This window comes from Mustela erminea, chromosome 14 (genome assembly GCF_009829155.1).
Source record: "Mustela erminea isolate mMusErm1 chromosome 14, mMusErm1.Pri, whole genome shotgun sequence".
Taxonomy (NCBI): Eukaryota; Metazoa; Chordata; class Mammalia; order Carnivora; family Mustelidae; genus Mustela; species Mustela erminea.
The window spans coordinates 43,369,955-43,387,915 of record NC_045627.1 but is presented as its reverse complement, the minus strand read 5'-3'; the positions used below and the strand labels follow the sequence as shown (position 1 = coordinate 43,387,915).

The following is a 17,961-nucleotide window of genomic DNA, read 5'->3' as shown; positions in this document are numbered from 1 at the left end:
CTTTGCATATTAACTACGGAACGAAAACGCTTAGGAGATTTCTCGTCACAGTGGCCCTCCAACGAAGACCTTCAAGCATATTTTCTTCGGTGATTTAGTTTTGCAGCAACAGCAGTTCCTTTTTCTGGAGATGTAAAATGGAAATTAGATGCAACTTTGATTCGCTAAATATGCATAAATTGTCCTATCTCCAAAGCCGTTAAATCCATGAGCGTTTGCAGACAGTGCTTAAACAGGCTTTTTGGTTAGTGCCTTTCTAGATTTAGTTTTTCCCTTCATGAACATGTTTTGTCAGTCTTTTTACTTAAGTCTGGAAATCCCAAAGAAGCAGTTTATGATTATGGGGGTTACAATATAGGGATCTAGGGAGGGAAACAGAAAGCCTTCCCTTTCTAGAAACTTTTGCTTGGCTTTCAGGCATTCTCCAAATGAAAATTTTTGTGTGAAAATTTCAAATATAAATACAAAAGTAGGAAGAATCCTATGAAGAACTCCTATATTCTCATCCTCTGTATTTAATAATTTTCAAGGTTTTGCCACACCTGTTTCTCTCCCTTTTTCCCTTGATGGCCCCAGATGCCATGTCCTTTCTTCGTGTGTATTCAGTTTACTTCTGTAAAACACACATAACCATAGTGCCATACCACACCACACAAAATGGACACTCACTCCTTGGTATTGTCCAGCACCCAGTCCATGTTCACATTTCCACAAGCTTCTCAACAATCTTTTCATGGCTAGTTTGTCCATGTCTGGATGCAGAGTCTGCACGTGACATTTGGTTGACATGTCTTCGGTCTGTCTTGATCTAGAACAACTGCCCCCAGCCTTTTAATCTCACTGTTACTGAGAAGGCCAGGTCATTTGTCCTGAAGAAATGTCCTGTGTTCTGTGTATGTATACACATGGCATTAAGAGTTTCTTCATTCTTCCTTTTATTCCTATAAACTGGATAGCTCTCAAGGCAGGATCAGATTCATGTTCAACTTCTAGCAAGAGTAACTCCTAGGTGCTGCTGGCTAAATCCTCTTGCCTTATTTCAGAAGGCATATGTTGTCTGACTGCCCCACTCTTTGGTATTCTGAGAAGATTAGGGCATCAGATACTTTAGCCTGGTGTCTCCCTTGAAAGTTTCTTTATTGACCTTTTTTCTAAAGGCTTTCTCCACTTATGATTATTGCCAGCATTATATCATGGGGTCTTCAAAAATGGAGATTTTCTAATTTGTCATTCCTCTCACATTTCATAGCTACCATTTGTATAATGAAGAATTTTGTTTTATTAACTAGGGTTATTTGCTTATCCAGAAATATAATTCCTGAAGGAACAAGCATAAATGCCTGATTCTTTTTTCCTTTATTATCAGTTTGAGGAGGAGAAAGTTGTTGTTCAGTTTCTTCCAACTAGGTTGGTTTGGGTTTTGTGTGTGGTTTTGCTTTCCTTTTTTTCAGTGTCATTATAAACTCATGGGTTTTTATTTAGTCTGTGTATGTGGTTTTTTGGGTTTTGTTTTAAGATTTTATTTTTTTATTTGACAGACAGAGATCACAAGTGGGCAGAGAGGCAGGCAGGCAGAGAGAGGAGAAAGCAGGCTCCCTGCTGAGCAGAGAGCCCAATGTGGAGCTTGATCCCAGGACCCTGGGATAATGACCTGAGCCAAAGGCAGAGGCTTTAACCCACTGAGCCACTCAGGCATCACTAGTCTGTGTGTTTTAATCAACTTCTGCCATGAATCTGTTTGATATCAAACTGTGACATCATTGGCCAGGGGAGCCCTTTCTTGTGGCTCTTAGGTTGGTACTTGCCTTTTGTTAAACTCATTGCATTGTTTTGATCTCACAAATCTACTTGAATAAGTCCACAAGTGACATGTTATCACTGGACCAAACGTACTAGAAATTTATTTTCTTAATCTAAAGTATCCAGTTTTCCAGGAAGCCATGTATTAATGTTTTGAAACCATGAAGTTTTTGGATAAATGACTTAAGTCCTTCTCCATTTTGTTTTGTGTGTGTGCGTGTGTGCATTCCACAGGCCAAGGTCAAGCCACACCGAACCTTCAGATTTAACGAGTGTGTCTGTACGCCCTACAACGCGGACTTCGATGGTGATGAGATGAACCTTCATCTTCCTCAGACGGAGGAAGCTAAAGCAGAGGCCCTTGTGCTGATGGGGGTACGTAGGGTGGCAGCCCCGCCTCTGTAGAACAGCTTGAGAGGAGGGGAAGGGCAGTGGGTCCTGTTTGAAAGCACCTTAGAGTGTGTAAGGGAGTGTCTGTGACAGGTGGGGAGTCAGGGGAGTATCTTCTGGCCTATAATGTGCATCTCTAAGGGAAAGTTCCTGTGCGAGCTCTAGCTATGAAACAATAAGACAAGTGTGTAGCCCTAGATCCTTTAGTTTACATTTAACTATTAGGTTTTATCACAGGTCAGTCCCTTCAATCCATCCTTCTCTCTATCCATAGTCCATCTTATATCTGGAAGCATTTAACCGCGAGTGGCAGACATTTAGCATACTGCCTAAACTCCGTCCTCATATAGTTATTTTTAATTAATTAATTAATTATTTTAAAAGATTTTTATTTATTTATTTGCCAAACAGAGATCACAAGTAGGCAGAGAGAGAGAAAGAGGAAGCAGGCTCTCTGCTGAGCAGAGAGCCCGATGTGAGGCTCGATCCTAGGACCCAGAGACCATGACCTGAGCTGAAAGCAGAGGCTTAATTAACCCCCTGAGCCACCCAGGCACCCTCTTTTTTTTCTTTTTTGTTGAACATTCTGAACAAAAATCTTCTAACAGTATATTACATGCTTGTTTGTTGTCTAAAGGACATGCTAAACAAAATCATTCTATAGAGGTTAGGTTTTCCTTGTTTCCAGTATTCTGGTTTTCTGTGTTATGGGCCAATTTGTCTGTCGCTGTCCAGGTGCCTACCTCTAAAGCAATTCACACTATTTCTGATTCCGTGCTTTTTAAATCTGTTTTAGTTTAGGGTGTTAGTATTGATTCTAAAGTGAAGGCAATTAACTTCTACAAGCATATCTATTAAACTACAGGAGGATTCGGTGCAGACAGGCAGGAGGGGCTGCATTCTTGGCCTCTGCCTGGGTTCTTCATGCTTGAAGTTCACATTGTTTTTCTGGTAAAGTCAAGTATTTAATGTGGTGCAGATTTTATGTACACGCTTAACTATTAAGAAATTCATGTGGCTAAAATGCACTGTGATCTTTAATTTCTTTTAAAAATTTACTCTTATTTAGTCAAATGTTCCAGCATAATGAAGTGATTTAAATAAGATAAGGTTTTTCCATATCACAACTCCTCTGGGTTCTTTCTTTCCACCTCTTTTATCTGTTTGGTTCCTTCTCTGGAATTTAGATACTTGTGGTCATGGTTTGTGATAGTAATACTTAATGTATTATAAATGTCCCCATTTGGGCATTGGGTGGCTCAGTTGATTTGTGTCAGACTCTTGGTTTTGGCTCAGGTCATGATCTCAGAATTGTGAGATCAAGCCCCTCGTTGGGCTCCATGCTAGACAAGGAGCCTGCTTCAGATTCTCTCTCTATCCTTCTCCCTCAGCCCCTCCCCCCCTTAAAAATTTAATAAATGTAAATTTAAAAATAAATTCCCCCATTTGTTGTAAAGTCTTCATAATTATTGATTATAATGGCTTCACAGAATTTCACCAGGTTAACATACCAAAATTCATCTACCTTCTATTAAAACTTGAGGGTGTTTTCCCTGTTTTGCCATGAGAATGACTCCCTCAGTGGCCATCTTTGTGTATTTGGAGTCTTTCTTCTTCTGAATCATTTCTTCAGACTCCTCAGCCTTTTTAAATGATTTGGTTGATACTTATGTGTCAAGTACTCTTCTAGGAACATAGCACAGAATAAGAAAGTCAGTTTTTGTTCTCATCCCTATTCAAATAGGGAGAAGTAGAGTGTAAACAAATGGAAAATAGTTGAGGTGGTAAGTGCTGAGAAGAGAAGAACAAAGCACAACAAGGAGGAAAGAAAATGAGAGAAGTCCTATTCCATAGAGGATGGTCAGGGAGGGCCATTGGAATGATAACACTTGAGCTACCTTCTGAAAGAAGTAGGAGAATGAGCAGCGTGACTGTCAGCATACGAGCAGTCTAAGCAGAGGAACCCGGTGGTACGATCATACCTGGCGTGACAGGAGTCTAGCCTGTTTCCTCCTAAGCATCAGTATTTGTAGCAGTTATCATGAGCACCAGGTTAGGTGTTGACAGAGTTCCATGCTCCTATAGTCAGACAGTATGTTAATCATTCCTTTTGACCTAGCAATCTCCTTTCTGGTAAGCTCTCCAGAGGCCATAATCAGAGTTGGAAAATTACTTGTAATAGTAAAACAGTAGAAACAGGCAATGTCCACTAGTAAAAAATTGGTAAAATTAAATTATGTCACATTCATACCACAGAACCCTGTGCAGCCCTGAAAAATGAGGACATAGTTTGTATCGTTGTTGGCATGAAAGCTACTTATGATTTATTTTTTACTTAAAAAAGCAGGGTTTGTGTATGACATGATCCAATTTTGTTTGGCAAAAAGATGCTTCTATGTTTGTAAAAACATTTATAGCCAGAAGTTGGAAGGGTTATATACCAAAATCTTATAACCAGTTCTCTGGTTCCTTGGAGAGATGTATTTTTGGATTTTGGAATTTTTTCACCTTTTTTACGTCTTTATATTTTTAGGGTGTTTTTTTTTTCTCTAAGGAACATACTATTTTTGTAATAAAAAGTCATGTTTATAATGTTCCCAGTGGTATCAGTTGTGTAACTGGTTTCTAGTGATAACAGCCTGTCACCAACCAGTTAGACTTCAGCATTGGCTTTGTACTGAGGGCCCATTTTGTGATAATAACATATTTCATCAGTTAAAAGTGACAACCATAGGGGCGCCTGGGTTGCTCAGTGGGTTAAGCCGCTGCCTTCGGCTCAGGTCATGATCTCGGGGTCCTGGGATCGAGTCCCACATCGGGCTCTCTGCTCAGCAGGGAGCCTGCTTCCCTCTCTCTCTCTCTGCCTGCCTCTCCATCTACTTGTGATTTCTCTCTGTCAAATAAATAAATAAAATCTTTAAAAAATAATAATAAATAAATAAAAATAAATAAATAATAAATAAAATCTTAAAAAAAAAAAAAGTGACAACCATAAAACACAGGCTCCAAGGATATTGGGATGGAAGAATCTTTAGTTATCATGGGGACAAATCCCCTCCATTTCATATAAGAAAATTGTCAGCTATTGTATTGACTCAGCATTTCTGACTCAGAGGAGTGGGTATGGCCCTAGCCTAAGTGTAGTCCCAAGTTACCCCCGAGACTTGCAAAATACGCAGATCCCAGCTTCATGTCCTCAGCCCCCAGACCACCTCCCTATCCCACCCCAGAGAGATTCTCAAAAGCAGACACAAACAACTGTCTTCCAGCCCTAGTTGGAGGATCACTTTCGTGCAGCATTCTCAAGAAGTCAGGAGAGGTCTCTCCCTTCGGGGGCCTTTTACTCTAGGTGAGGTTGCCCAGGCAACCCACAATTAACACGAGCCATCGCCATGTCAAGGTTTGAGCAAATTTACCTGTTAATTACATCTCAACAATAGCAAAAATTGACCAAATGCATTCTGATGCATAGAATCTTCTTTTAACTTGTTAATTATGCCCTGAACAACTAGCACCCCTTTTTGCTCAGTGCAGGCACTCATTAAATTTTAATTAAATCCTGTTGTTAATTATTGTTAGAACCTAGTGTCTTAACCAAGAAAAGTTCAGTAGTTCTGCCATTATTGTGGAAAGGTATGAAATTGATTGACCTCAGAGGTAACTGCTGCTCATCATTTATAGAAGTGAATTTTCTTTGAAGAATTGCATTTATTAATAACTACGAAGTCTTACACATACACAGTTCTTGTAGGAATCCAAAACAACTTCACTCAGTATTGATTTTTGTGTTGCTATGTCTGAGGTCATTTTCTTGTCTCCCCTTGGTGAATAAAGGAAAGAGGAGCTGGTGACAAAGCTGGAATTGGGACCCCTGGCTTCCATTTTTCAGCCTCTTTTTTCCACTCGCTGGCTATTCTGTATATGCAGCGGTTTGTCGTCTTTCTGGTGCAGTTCCGTGGCCTACATCATGCAGTCCACAGAGATGGATGGAATGGCTAACGTATTTCTGTTTCCTTCAGACTAAAGCAAATCTGGTAACACCGAGGAATGGAGAACCACTAATTGCTGCTATTCAGGATTTTCTAACAGGTGTGTTTATGAATTCACTTGAAAGGAGACTGGAACACCAGGATTCTCATTCACAGTGAATCATTCAGCGACTTGAAAAGCTGTGTGATTTCCTGTGTTTAATTCTGTTGTTTGTATATCAATGTGATTGTGAACCAGCTTGAGATATTTTGTGTTGATTGGTTATGCCTAGAATTAGTAAGCCTTTATTGAGCGCCTAAGGTGCCCTAGACATTTTTCTAAGCACTGGAGATATGGCAGTGAGTCAAACAAAGTCCCTCTCCTTGTGGAGGTTTGATTCTGGTAAGAGAGAGCCAGCAAGCAGCCAAATGTTTTAATTCACTCTTTTAGTAATAGCCCAAATTCATTTTAAAATTGAAACCTTGTGATTTTTCTCACAATTTCATTCCATTTCTTTGTGTTGTGTTGTTTCCAACATTCTAGGTGCCTATCTCCTCACCCTTAAAGACACCTTCTTTGACCGCGCCAAGGCTTGCCAAATCATTGCTTCAATATTGGTTGGCAAGGATGAAAAAATCAAAGTTCACCTCCCACCCCCGACAATACTGAAGGTTTGTGTGGGCGCTGGGAGAGCTCATGGCAGGTTAGCCCGCAAACACTCTGCATTTGAGACCAGGCCCAGCCAGCTAACACTGTGGCTTCCTTCTTCCTGCAGCCTGTCACCCTGTGGACAGGAAAGCAGATCTTCAGTGTCATCCTCAGACCAAGCGATGACAACCCGGTGAGAGCCAACCTCCGAACCAAGGGCAAGCAGTACTGTGGCAAAGGAGAAGATCTCTGTGTCAATGATTCCTGTGAGTGAAGGTAGCAGGTTGGAGGGGGCGGAAAGCAGGTGGCCAGTGACTTCCTTCCTGGTGCAAGCAAATCCGAGGTTTCTCTGAGGCAGGTGTTTTTTTTTTTTTTTTTTTTTTTTTTTTTTTTTTTTTAAAGATTTTATTTATTTATTTGACAGAGAGAAATCACAAGTAGATGGAGAGGCAGGCAGAGAGAGAGAGAGAGGGAAGCAGGCTCCCTGCTGAGCAGAGAGCCCGATGCGGGACTCGATCCCAGGACCCTGAGATCATGACCTGAGCCGAAGGCAGCGGCTTAACCCACTGAGCCACCCAGGCGCCCGGTTTTTCTTTTTTTTGGGGGGGGAATGTAGTAGGCTTTTCTCCTCTTAGTGTGACTCCCCATTTCTTGAGAAAGTAGAGATCATGTAGATCTGTGGTCCAGTGATTAGAATGTTCTTCTTCAGAGCTCCAGATGTGTTTTAGGGACTAGTTTCTTTAAATTCATGCCATTTCTTTTATTCCGGCCCTACTTTTTTTTTTTTTTTTTTTTTCTATCAGCAGGGGTCTCATTATTTAAGGCATATAATTTATCATTTTACATCCAAAAATGTGCTCATTGTCTTAAAGTATAACTAATAAGATTGTTTTTTTACTGCTTCCTGGTCATTTAATTTTTTATAACATGAAGATCAGGTTTAACCATGAGAGAAGTTTTTTTCCAAGATACTTATTTATCTGTTTATTTATGTATTTGAGAGAGAGAATAAGGTCTCTGACAGCAAGGGGAGCATCAGGCAGAGGGAGAAGCAGGGTCCCCACTGAGCAGGGAGCCTCAACGCAGGACTCAATCCCAGGACCTTGGGACTATGACATGAGTCGAAGGCAGACGCTGAACTGACTGAGCCACCCAGGCGCCCAACCGTGAGAGAATTTAAATGTTAAACCATCCAAGTCATCTAGACTAATTCAACCCAAAGTATGGTCCACAGACCAATGCCATTCAGCCGGTGTTTGGTTTGTGCCACTAGCTCCTTTGCTTCCCCTTGGACTTTTAGCAAACAGTTCCCCTGCAGACTACTCTGAACGACACTGACTTTGAATGGGCTTTGTTAGCCAGGCCTGTGACAGGGAGTAGATCTCCAGGACTTTGTACTGAAGAACTGAACTGCAGAGTCTCTGAAGGTCAAGACTTGCACTGTTTTGTCATGAGTAAATGTTTTGAAGGGCACCGATTTTTCTCGGGTTTATAACCGTTAACTTTGAAAATACATTCTCAAGCCTTTTAGGTGTTTTTGGCTTCTTGTTTTAGACTGTGTTTTGTTTCTACCTAGATGTGAATTTCATTTTTTGGTATAGGCTCTTCCAGCTGCCATGGGTTTTCATTCTCTTGTGTGAATAACAACGTGCTTTGTAGTTTATAGAGTATACTGCATATGATTTCATCAGATGCTCAAAATATCCCTGTGACATAAAGATGATGTGGTCAATACTTCTGAAAATGAGGGTCAAATAGTACATTTCAGAGTTAGGATTGTAAAGTAACTAACTGGACTTTTCATGCTTTTCAAAAGTCCCTAGATGTCTGTTTTTTCTCCTCAAACATTTTTAAGAGAATTTTTATTTGCTCTGCTTTAATTTTCAATATGGGAAGGTATTTTCTCAACTGCCTCATGTTGTTTTAGAACAAGGCTAAGTAGTAATTGTTCATTTAAGTGCATGGTCATCATTGTCCTTGCAGACGTTACTATCCAGAACAGTGAATTGATGAGTGGCAGCATGGACAAGGGAACTCTGGGGTCCGGATCTAAGAACAACATTTTCTACATTTTGCTGCGAGACTGGGGGCAGAACGAAGCGGCCGATGCGATGTCACGGCTTGCGAGGCTGGCTCCTGTCTACCTCTGTGAGTATCTTACCATCCTTGTTTTATTGCTATACTTGCTGAGGTATTAGGGGCTCTGTGCTATTTCCTTCTTTTACCTTTGACTCCCCCCACCCGCACACACCACACTCATAACTGTGCACCCAAAAGGAGACTTACTACCAGCTAAATCATTTGTGACTTCACTCCACAAAATTAGCTCAGTACTGACCAGTTTGGTTCAGATTTGAATTTGCTCTTGGGTTCTTATCTCGCATGTGCCATAGGTCTCTACTGCCCATCAGACAGGGTTGTTAGACCAAGGGCCCTTCACGGGCTGCTTCTCAGGTGTCTTCACTCCGACCACAGCCCACTGGGCCCTCTTGACTCATCTCTGCCAGGCCCTCATCTTTCCCTTCTCTCCTTGCACTGGTCTGTTTCCTTTGTTAGCTTGGGCTTTGAGCAGGCCGTAGGTCCAGATTTTTACATGCCCAAAAGCATTTTTATTCACCTCCTACACTTGATCATTTCTCTGGCTGGGTATAGAGCTCTGGATTGAATTCTGTCTTTCCTTGGAATTTTGAAGGTCCTGCTCTACTCTAGCCTTCAGAACTGCATTAAAATGGATTTCTGTTCTTATTTTCACATTGTTGTATCTGTCTTTTCATTCTGGAAAATTTGAGAGTCCTGTTCTTGGTGTTCTGAAAGTTCATAGTGGTAGACCCTTGGTATGGATCTTTTTTCATTTATGGTGCTGGGCACTCTGTGAGCTCTCTTGATCTGCCACCATGTGTCTTTCAGTTGTGGAAATTTTCTTGTGTTTGGTTTGGTTTGGTTTTGGGGTTTTGTTACTACTGTTGGTAATTTTCTCACCTTAATTATCTTTGTTCTTTCTTTTTGTAGTTTCTAGTCATTGCATAAGTTGAACTTCTAGATGGGCTGTCTGATTGCCTTATCTTCTTTTCCCTGTTGTCCATCTCCTCATTTCTGGATTCTTTTTATTTTTATTTTTTTAAGCTTTCGTTTATTCATTTGAGACAGAGAGAGCAGGAGTAGGGGGATAGGGAGTGGGAGAAGCAAACTCCCCGCTGAGCCAGGAGCCCAACATGGGGCTTAATCCCTAGACCCTGACACCATGGCCTGAGCCAAAGGCATCAGACACTTAACCATCTGAGCCACCCAGGCGACCTTCCTTTTATCTTTTAAAATGAATTGTTCTGTTGATTTTTTTTTTAATTTAACAATCATTTATTTAGCTTCCAACGATATTTTCCATTGTTCTCACTTGCAGGTAATTTTTTGCTTTTCAGGGTTTTGTGTTGTTTGGGTTTTTTTTATTTTTGTTTTTTTGCTACCTGTTTTTGTTTGTTTGTTTTTAATTTTTATTTATTTTTTTGACAGAGATCACAAGTAGGCAGAGAGGCAGGCAGAGAGCGAGAGGAGGAAGCAGGCTTCCTGCTGAGCGGAGAGCACAATGCGGGGCTCTATTCCAGGACCCTGAGATCATGACCTGAGCTGAAGACAGAGGCTTAACCCACTGAGCCACCCAGGCACCCCTTGGCTACCTGTTCGTGATCTCTAGATACATCGTCTCTATCAGACACAGTATTTTTCATAGTTTCATTTGCCTCCCAATTTTCTTTCCTTTTTTTTTTTAAATTTAATTTGACAGACAGAGATCACAGGTAGGCAGAGAGGCAGGCAGAGAGAGAGGAGGGGAAGCAGGCTCCCTGCTGAGCAGAGAGCCCAGTGCAGGGCTCGATCCCAGGACCCTGGGATCATGACCTTAGCCAAAGGCAGAGGCTTAACCTACGGAGCCACCAGGTGCCCTGCCTGGGTTTCATTTTTCTGTGTCTTTGTTGTCTTCAGTCATTCATGTTGAAGACTTTTCCTCAAACATCTGGTGGTCCCTAGCTATCCATTCATAATTTTAGGAGTAAGGCACCAAACACTGATTAGAAATGGAGTCTGTTAATTGATGGGCTTCTTTGTTCCTTGATTGAGCTGCAAGCCAGCATTTTTATTGAGGAACTGCCAAATGCCCCTATCAGTAATGCTTTTCTCTAGGGAGGCTTGGTTTCTCCAGGAACATATCTTCCAATCTCAACTGCCTGTCCCCCAGTGGTTGAGATTTGCTTGCCAGGATTCTGGGAGCCAGGCAGGAAAAGGGTCCAAGGGATCACAGCCATGAAATATACTTTCCCTTGTGCCCTGCTTCCCAGTTGTTCCCATCTTTTTGCACCTACTATCCCCCAGTCCAGAGTTCTCTAGTTCCATTAGCAAACTTCCATCTCCCACAGGAAAATACTGGTTTTCCACTAGGTTTCCTTGCTTCCAACCCTTATATTATCTCCAGCATCTGAAGAAGTTGGTGCTATAGTTTCTGAGCCTTCCCAGTCTCGTGGGTCCTCATATCCACAGCCACTCTTAAGCATCCCTTCCCCACACTGCTAAGGCAGGTGCCTCTCATCCACCCATTTCTATGCATCTTAGGTTAAGTCATTGGAGGGGCATAGTTCCCTCGAGGATGGGGTTTTTCTGTGTTTGGGAATGATTTCTGAAGAAGGAAAGGGGGTGTGGGCAGAAAATTCTCTAAGATGGTGTCTTAGAACCAGAAGTCACAAGGCTCACTTTCCATTGCTGGCTTTCTCTGGCTGCTTTTTAGTGTTTAATATTGGTCTCCTTTATATTGTAATTAGTTGGGGCAGGACTTGCCCCCCGCTGGGTTGTAAGGTCTCTGACAGGATTCAGTGAGTCTTGGTCATTTTTACGTAACTTGCCAGGGACTGTCGTGATACATTTTTATTTAATTGGATCATGACGCCTTCTTTGAAGGTGTAAACTTGTTTCCATGTAGTAGGTTGACGACCATTCATGGCCCTCTCTTTTTGCTCCACCTGCCAACTGTTCTGCAGCCAACCGTGGATTCTCCATTGGGATTGGTGACGTCACACCTGGTCAGGGACTACTGAAGGCCAAGTATGAGTTGCTGAATGCTGGCTATAAAAAATGTGACGAGTACATCGAAGCCCTGAACACTGGCAAGCTGCAGCAGCAGCCCGGCTGCACCGCTGAGGAAACTCTGGAGGTGCGTCAGGCTTTTCAGCTGGGTTAGCCACGTGGTCCGCGTGGGCCTGTGCTGCGGGCCGGAAGAGTTGGTAGCAGAGGGGAGAGGGACGTCAGCACGGTGTGGCTTTAGCCCCAGGTCAGCTCTCTGCTCCTTGGGTGTGTGCTCATTCATTTAATGAGGGGAGCACTCTCTCGACTAGATCCTTTATATCCCCTGTGGCTGTCTCAGTCCTCGGTGAGGCCGTCGGTGAGGCCGTCGGTGAGGCCGTCGGCTCACTCTGACCACATGGAGCCGCTCTTGCCCCAGCATCACACTTAGACCCCTGCTGTAACTGGTACTCCAGTGCTTCTGCCCTTTCTGTTTCTAGCATCTTTCCAATAGAGCCTGGCAACCATAGCTCTTTAAATGAATGGTCTGATGGGACTCCTGGCTGGCTCAGTCGGTAGAGCACACAACTCCTGATCTCCGGGTTGTAGGTTTGAGCCCCACGTTGGGTGTAGAGATTACTTAAGCATTAAATCTTCAAAAAATAAAATAAAAAGCAACAGATGTACTTCGAAAGAGACTTGGACACAGAAGAGGGAAAATTCATGTCCGAGAGTCACATGCCTTTCTCCTGCCCTTGTCCCCTCTGGATCTAGGTTAACTGAGAACTTGACCAGCAGGTGTCAGAATCAGAACGACCATCAGCCTCTATGAGCCCTACATTCTCTCTCAGGCAGCCAGTATCAGCAGTCTGACTGCACCGGGATTTTGCCTGGCTCTCTTCTGCCTCTCCAATAGCCCCTGGCTAAGGGCTTTTAACTCACCTAAGTTTGCGAGAACAGATAAACAGTAAGAAATTTTCTGATGGAAGGAATTTTTTGTGAACTAGGAAGAAAGAAGAGTTGTAGGCCCTATTCACCATTAGCTCCTTCTTAATCTCACCGAGTCCTGAGAGAGACACACAGGTTTCTCACTGACTTGTAACTTGGGCCTTCAGCAGCACTTGGCTTTCATGGAACCTGACTCCTCACTGATTCAGCACCCTAAACTGTGAATTGATAAAGGACAGCCTGAGTTCAAAGACTAGAATATTCTTGTAGAGACACCTTACCACACACTCTTAACTTGTGGGAATTCACGTTTGTGCCTGGAAAGTAAAAAACAAGAAGTAAATATTATAAATAGTACAAGCAGTTCTCCTTCACTATATGCTACACGTTAGCTTATATTTCGTATGTTTATTTAAGCGGATGTGGATGCATACGGTAAAATATATACAGACGTATTGTACTGTAGGCCACTCTCTATATACAGGGCCATTCGCATTCTACCTTATGGGCCATTTTTTTTTTTTAAGATTTTATTTATTTATTTGTCAGAGAGAGAGAGAGCGATCACAGGCAGACAAAGTGGCAGGCAGAGGGAGAAGCAGGCCCCCTGCTGAGCAAGGAGCCTGATGTGGGACTCGATCCCAGGACACTGGGATCACGACCTAAGCCGAAGGCAGCTGCTTAACCAACTGAGCCATCCAGGTGTCCCCCTTATGGGCCATTTAAAGGATTTTAAAAATAAGGATTTTTCAAGGTTTTGTTACTTATCAGTTTTACCTTAAGCACTGATTTTAGAACCTTGTGGAAGATGTGGGTCTTTATAGATAAGGCATACTGGTCTTCAAAGGCTCAGAAATTTACTTGGAAATACGACCTCTGGCTTAAATTTTTTCAAATTCCCTTAAACGTCAGATTGAATGTTGGTAGTCGGCAGAGCCCCCACTCACCTCTCACCTGTCTTCCCCCACCTGCCAGGCTCTGATCCTGAAGGAGCTGTCTGTGATCCGAGACCACGCCGGCAGCGCCTGCCTCCGGGAACTGGACAAGAGCAACAGCCCACTCACCATGGCTCTATGCGGCTCCAAAGGTGAGTGCATCTTGGGCTGCCGCGACCATCGTACTCTCTGTGTCGGCTGGCCAGGGTTGTGCCAGCACATGTATGCATCACAACTTCAGACCTTCTGTTTATAAGGGGATAGCTTTTTAAATCACATGTACAGAAAGAGAATTGTCTGCACTGAAGTAATTTAACTCCTCTGGAGGAACTTGATTTAAGAGCTCAAAGATGCTTTAAGCCAACTTGATCTTATTTTTAAAATATAACCTTTCTGAACTAGTATATTTAATGCAATAGCAAAACACTCAAATTTCATAGTTATTTAGAACCTGTGTTAGGTTTCATGGTACTGCACTCAGATTGAAAAACTCCATGCTTTTATTTCTTTAAAAATTTTTAGCAGAATGAAGTCCAGCTTTGCTGCCTTTCCCCTCAGTATTCTACTTCCTGCTCCTGGTACACATACATGCCCCCCACTTTCCTGTGTCTTTCCTTCCCACTCTTCCCCTTACTTTGGAATTCCTCTCCTCATCCTTTTCATGTCCAAATTGTAGTGTCCTGCCACAGTTCAGCCCGGTTGCAGCCTCACCTACAAGTCTTTCCTCCAGTCCCAAAGTGCTAACTTCCTGCTGAGCTTTGCCCACCCTCCTTCTGCTTTTGTTCTGTTACCGAGGGCTCTATCTTACACTATTCTCTTTCTGGCTCTTACTGTCCCTAGACTGGGAGCCTGGTACGTCATGGTCCTGTTTTATCCCACAGATCTGCTCATGCTTCAGTTAATGTGATTTTGGTAAACGAGTATTATATTCCTGACCTGTTTTCCCAGGTTCTTTCATTAACATATCACAGATGATTGCCTGTGTGGGACAGCAGGCCATCAGTGGCTCTCGAGTGCCAGATGGCTTTGAAAACAGGTCCTTGCCTCACTTTGAAAAGCACTCAAAGGTAAGTGTAGTGGCTCAGGCAGAACTTTGAAGGGCAACCGATGGCACAGGAGAGGAACAGAGGCACATGCCACTAGCCAAGGAGCCCTTAGAGGAGGGGTTGTGAGGCCAGGGCTGCTCAGGGGTCTACTTTCTTCATCCCCAACAGAGTCCTGTAGGAGCCTTGTAAGACTCGAAGCTGTAAAACTGGAAGATCAACACCCTCTCCTGTTTTCTCTCCAAGGAGGAGGATTTCAGGGTCCTATCGAGCCTACATTCAGTAGTCAGAATATAAAGTTACCTCATGCGTGATCAATCTCTATGCTTATTTGGGGGGCACTGACATCAAAGTATGGTGATACTAAAATTTGATATATTGGCTGGCAAATTCCAGATTCTCCTCTTGAGTTCTCAAACTCATTTTTTCGGTTTATTTATTTTTGAGAGAGAGCGAGCCCGTGCTTGTGCATGTGAGCAGAGGGAGAGCGGCAGGAGAAAGAGAATCTTAAGCAGGCTCTACCCCCAGCGCAGAGCCTGACACAGGGCTCAATCTCACACCTGAGATCATGACCTGAATGGAGATCATAACCTGAGCCAAAATTAAGAGGCAGATACTAACTGACTGAGCCACCCAGGTGCCCCTCAAGCTCAGTTTTTAAATGACCTCTCGGTTTCATTGGCTTTGTGGTTTGAGCGCTGATATAAGTAGAGATAGACAAATCTGTGCTGGGTTTTTTCTGGAACTCAGGGGCAGACAACTATTAAATCTAGTTGAGGAACTTAAAGTAGATTTGGTTACTCAGATTCTGTATTTGGAGACAGCTCTTACTCCCATTAAAGCACAGATGCCCCAGCAGTTCCTGTCCCATGGGACTGCAGGATTTCTGTCCAGCCCCTCCTGAGGAGACAGGACTGCTGTCCTAAGGGTGTATAGGTACTATCTGTATCCAAACAGCCCCAGGAACATTTTAGGGTCTCTGCCCAAGATCAGAATTCACTAGAAGTTAGATAGCCAAGTGGTCATTGGAATGGTGCCTGCTGTGCATGTCAAGCTCAGAGTTCTAAAGGAGACTGACGAGTTTGGAGGAGAGGCTGGGGGTGTCCCAACTTCCCTTGGTCCACTTGCCTGCCACTGGCACCAGCACCAGCCCTGACTGGGACATCACCCTTGCTTGCCTCTGGAAAGGATAGTTTATGCCAAGTTATTCCTCCTTTAGGAAAGCGCTTATAAAGTCTCCCCCTTCATAAGAGTGCACTGACTGGGTATTTATAGTCTAAAGGTGGGGCATTTTGTGATTTGAATGGGTTTTTAAATTGTGGACCTTGTAGGTTTTTTTGTCTGATTCTTCTTCTCTCTCCCCAACCCCCCACCGCCTCTCTTTAGCTCCCAGCTGCCAAAGGCTTTGTGGCTAATAGCTTTTATTCCGGTTTGACTCCAACTGAGTTTTTCTTCCACACAATGGCTGGCCGGGAAGGTCTCGTTGACACAGCCGTAAAGACCGCTGAAACAGGGTACATGCAGGTAATTCAAAGAAATGTAGGCCATTTGAGGCCGAGCACTACAGGGTTCCAAGGATTTTGACTGCTGAGTGTTTACATATTTTGTACATGAGCTGTAATTTATCGAGTCCTACAATTAAAAAGGAAAACTTGAGAAATTCAGGTGCCATAGAAATAGCCTAAAAAGGTAATGTGTTCCCTTCACCTGTGTACCTCGAGGGAACTAGATAAGGCCAAAACCACACACACCAAAGCTCTGCAGAGAACATACTGGAAGTGCATCTGGGGACACAGCATTGAGCCGCACTGGGCCTCTGTGTCCCAATACATGAAGATGGGGATGATAGTACCTCCCGATCACTGAGAGGACTCTGCTTCTCACATGGCAACTATTTGTGTAACCCGTTATTAGGATAATTTTAACTGACGCCGAGAACTTAACTCCAGTGCCGGCAGAGGCCTTGGCCACTTGGAGGGATGGCTCTTTCTCCATTGTTTGCACAGTGCCAGGATAATAGGCTTAGTGGGGAGAATGAAACTAGAGGGTTTTGCAATGCCTGCGCTTCTCCAGCCGCGGTAAAAAATACCCTGGATGGCAGAGGAGAGAGAACACATCCCGACTTGTTCTTCCACAAGACCACAAGCACAGGATTTCTTTTCATTCTCTAATTATCATTTTCTATTCTGTCCTCTATGATCTTGTTTGCTTTTACATTTTTTCAGTATTTTTGTTTCCTCATAACACCAGATGAAGTTAAATCTCCCAGTTGTGGGCCATGCTCTCGCTGTGGTTTTGTGTCCCCTCTCTCCCTGCTGTGGACCCCAGTTTGAGAAGCACAGCCCTTTGCAGGCTGGGAGAGCAGGACTGATAAAGCAGGGTTGTGGCTGAGGGCGCCAGAGCAAACAAGGCTGAGGGTGGGATCAGACTCGCGTCAGTAGGCAGCTGTGTCCAGACGCTCTCCTGCACGTGCGTATCCTCATCTCATCTACTTCCCTTCTCGTTATCTTTGGGTGGGAAATTGCCCTTCAGTTTTGGAGTGTGCTGCTTTTGTCAGAAACCCAACAGACTGTGAAATGCTTTTCACCACTCTTGCCACAATGTGTTTTGACTTTATTTTCTGACTTTACCTTTTTGAAGTAGAAAGTATGACTTTCCCAGAGCACTGTGTTAACCTAGAACAAATTTATTCTGGCATGAGGGATTTTTGTTTTGAAGTTGCCTGGAGGAAAATTTCGCTCTCTTTTAATTCACTGAGCCACCATCGTGTTGCTAGCTGGAGTGCTCCACTGGTGGAAGGTTCTCCCTAAGCAGATTTGGGAAATGGCTGCTGCCCGCTGGTTCAGACACAATGCTGTCCCTGTTCTCTCTTCTTCCCCCTGTGTCCCAGAAGAGGGCCTGTACCTGATCCTCTGTAATTCATATTAAAGTCCACAGGAGTCCTGGATTAAGTTGTGTTTAGAAATGCAAAGCTGTTGCATTAATTTATACTTTAGGGAGAAAGAAAGGGAAGGCAAAACAGCCTAGGGAAACAGCTAGTGTTTGCAGAGTCCTTTGGGGGTGATGAGGCTTAAATTGCATGTACTCAAAAGTACACTAGGATGCGTGAGGTTGGAGCATATTCTAAATCCCCCTGCACAGGCTGTTGGGCCACTTTGAGCTTGCTGTTCTGAGTGTCAGGAGAC

General features: G+C 43.4%; 1 protein-coding gene across 1 annotated transcript in view; it reads left to right on the top strand.

The window, feature by feature from the left end:
- POLR3A (RNA polymerase III subunit A) overlaps nucleotides 1-17,961 on the top strand; it is a 48,762-nt gene that overhangs the window by 15,119 nt on the left and 15,682 nt on the right. Inside the window, exons 11-19 of the mRNA XM_032311834.1 lie at nucleotides 2,035-2,175; nucleotides 6,210-6,279; nucleotides 6,703-6,830; nucleotides 6,935-7,073; nucleotides 8,791-8,955; nucleotides 11,829-12,001; nucleotides 13,774-13,885; nucleotides 14,682-14,800; nucleotides 16,163-16,300. Of these exons, the coding sequence (XP_032167725.1) occupies nucleotides 2,035-2,175; nucleotides 6,210-6,279; nucleotides 6,703-6,830; nucleotides 6,935-7,073; nucleotides 8,791-8,955; nucleotides 11,829-12,001; nucleotides 13,774-13,885; nucleotides 14,682-14,800; nucleotides 16,163-16,300 (1,185 nt within the window). The remainder of the gene's footprint in view (nucleotides 1-2,034; nucleotides 2,176-6,209; nucleotides 6,280-6,702; nucleotides 6,831-6,934; nucleotides 7,074-8,790; nucleotides 8,956-11,828; nucleotides 12,002-13,773; nucleotides 13,886-14,681; nucleotides 14,801-16,162; nucleotides 16,301-17,961) is intronic.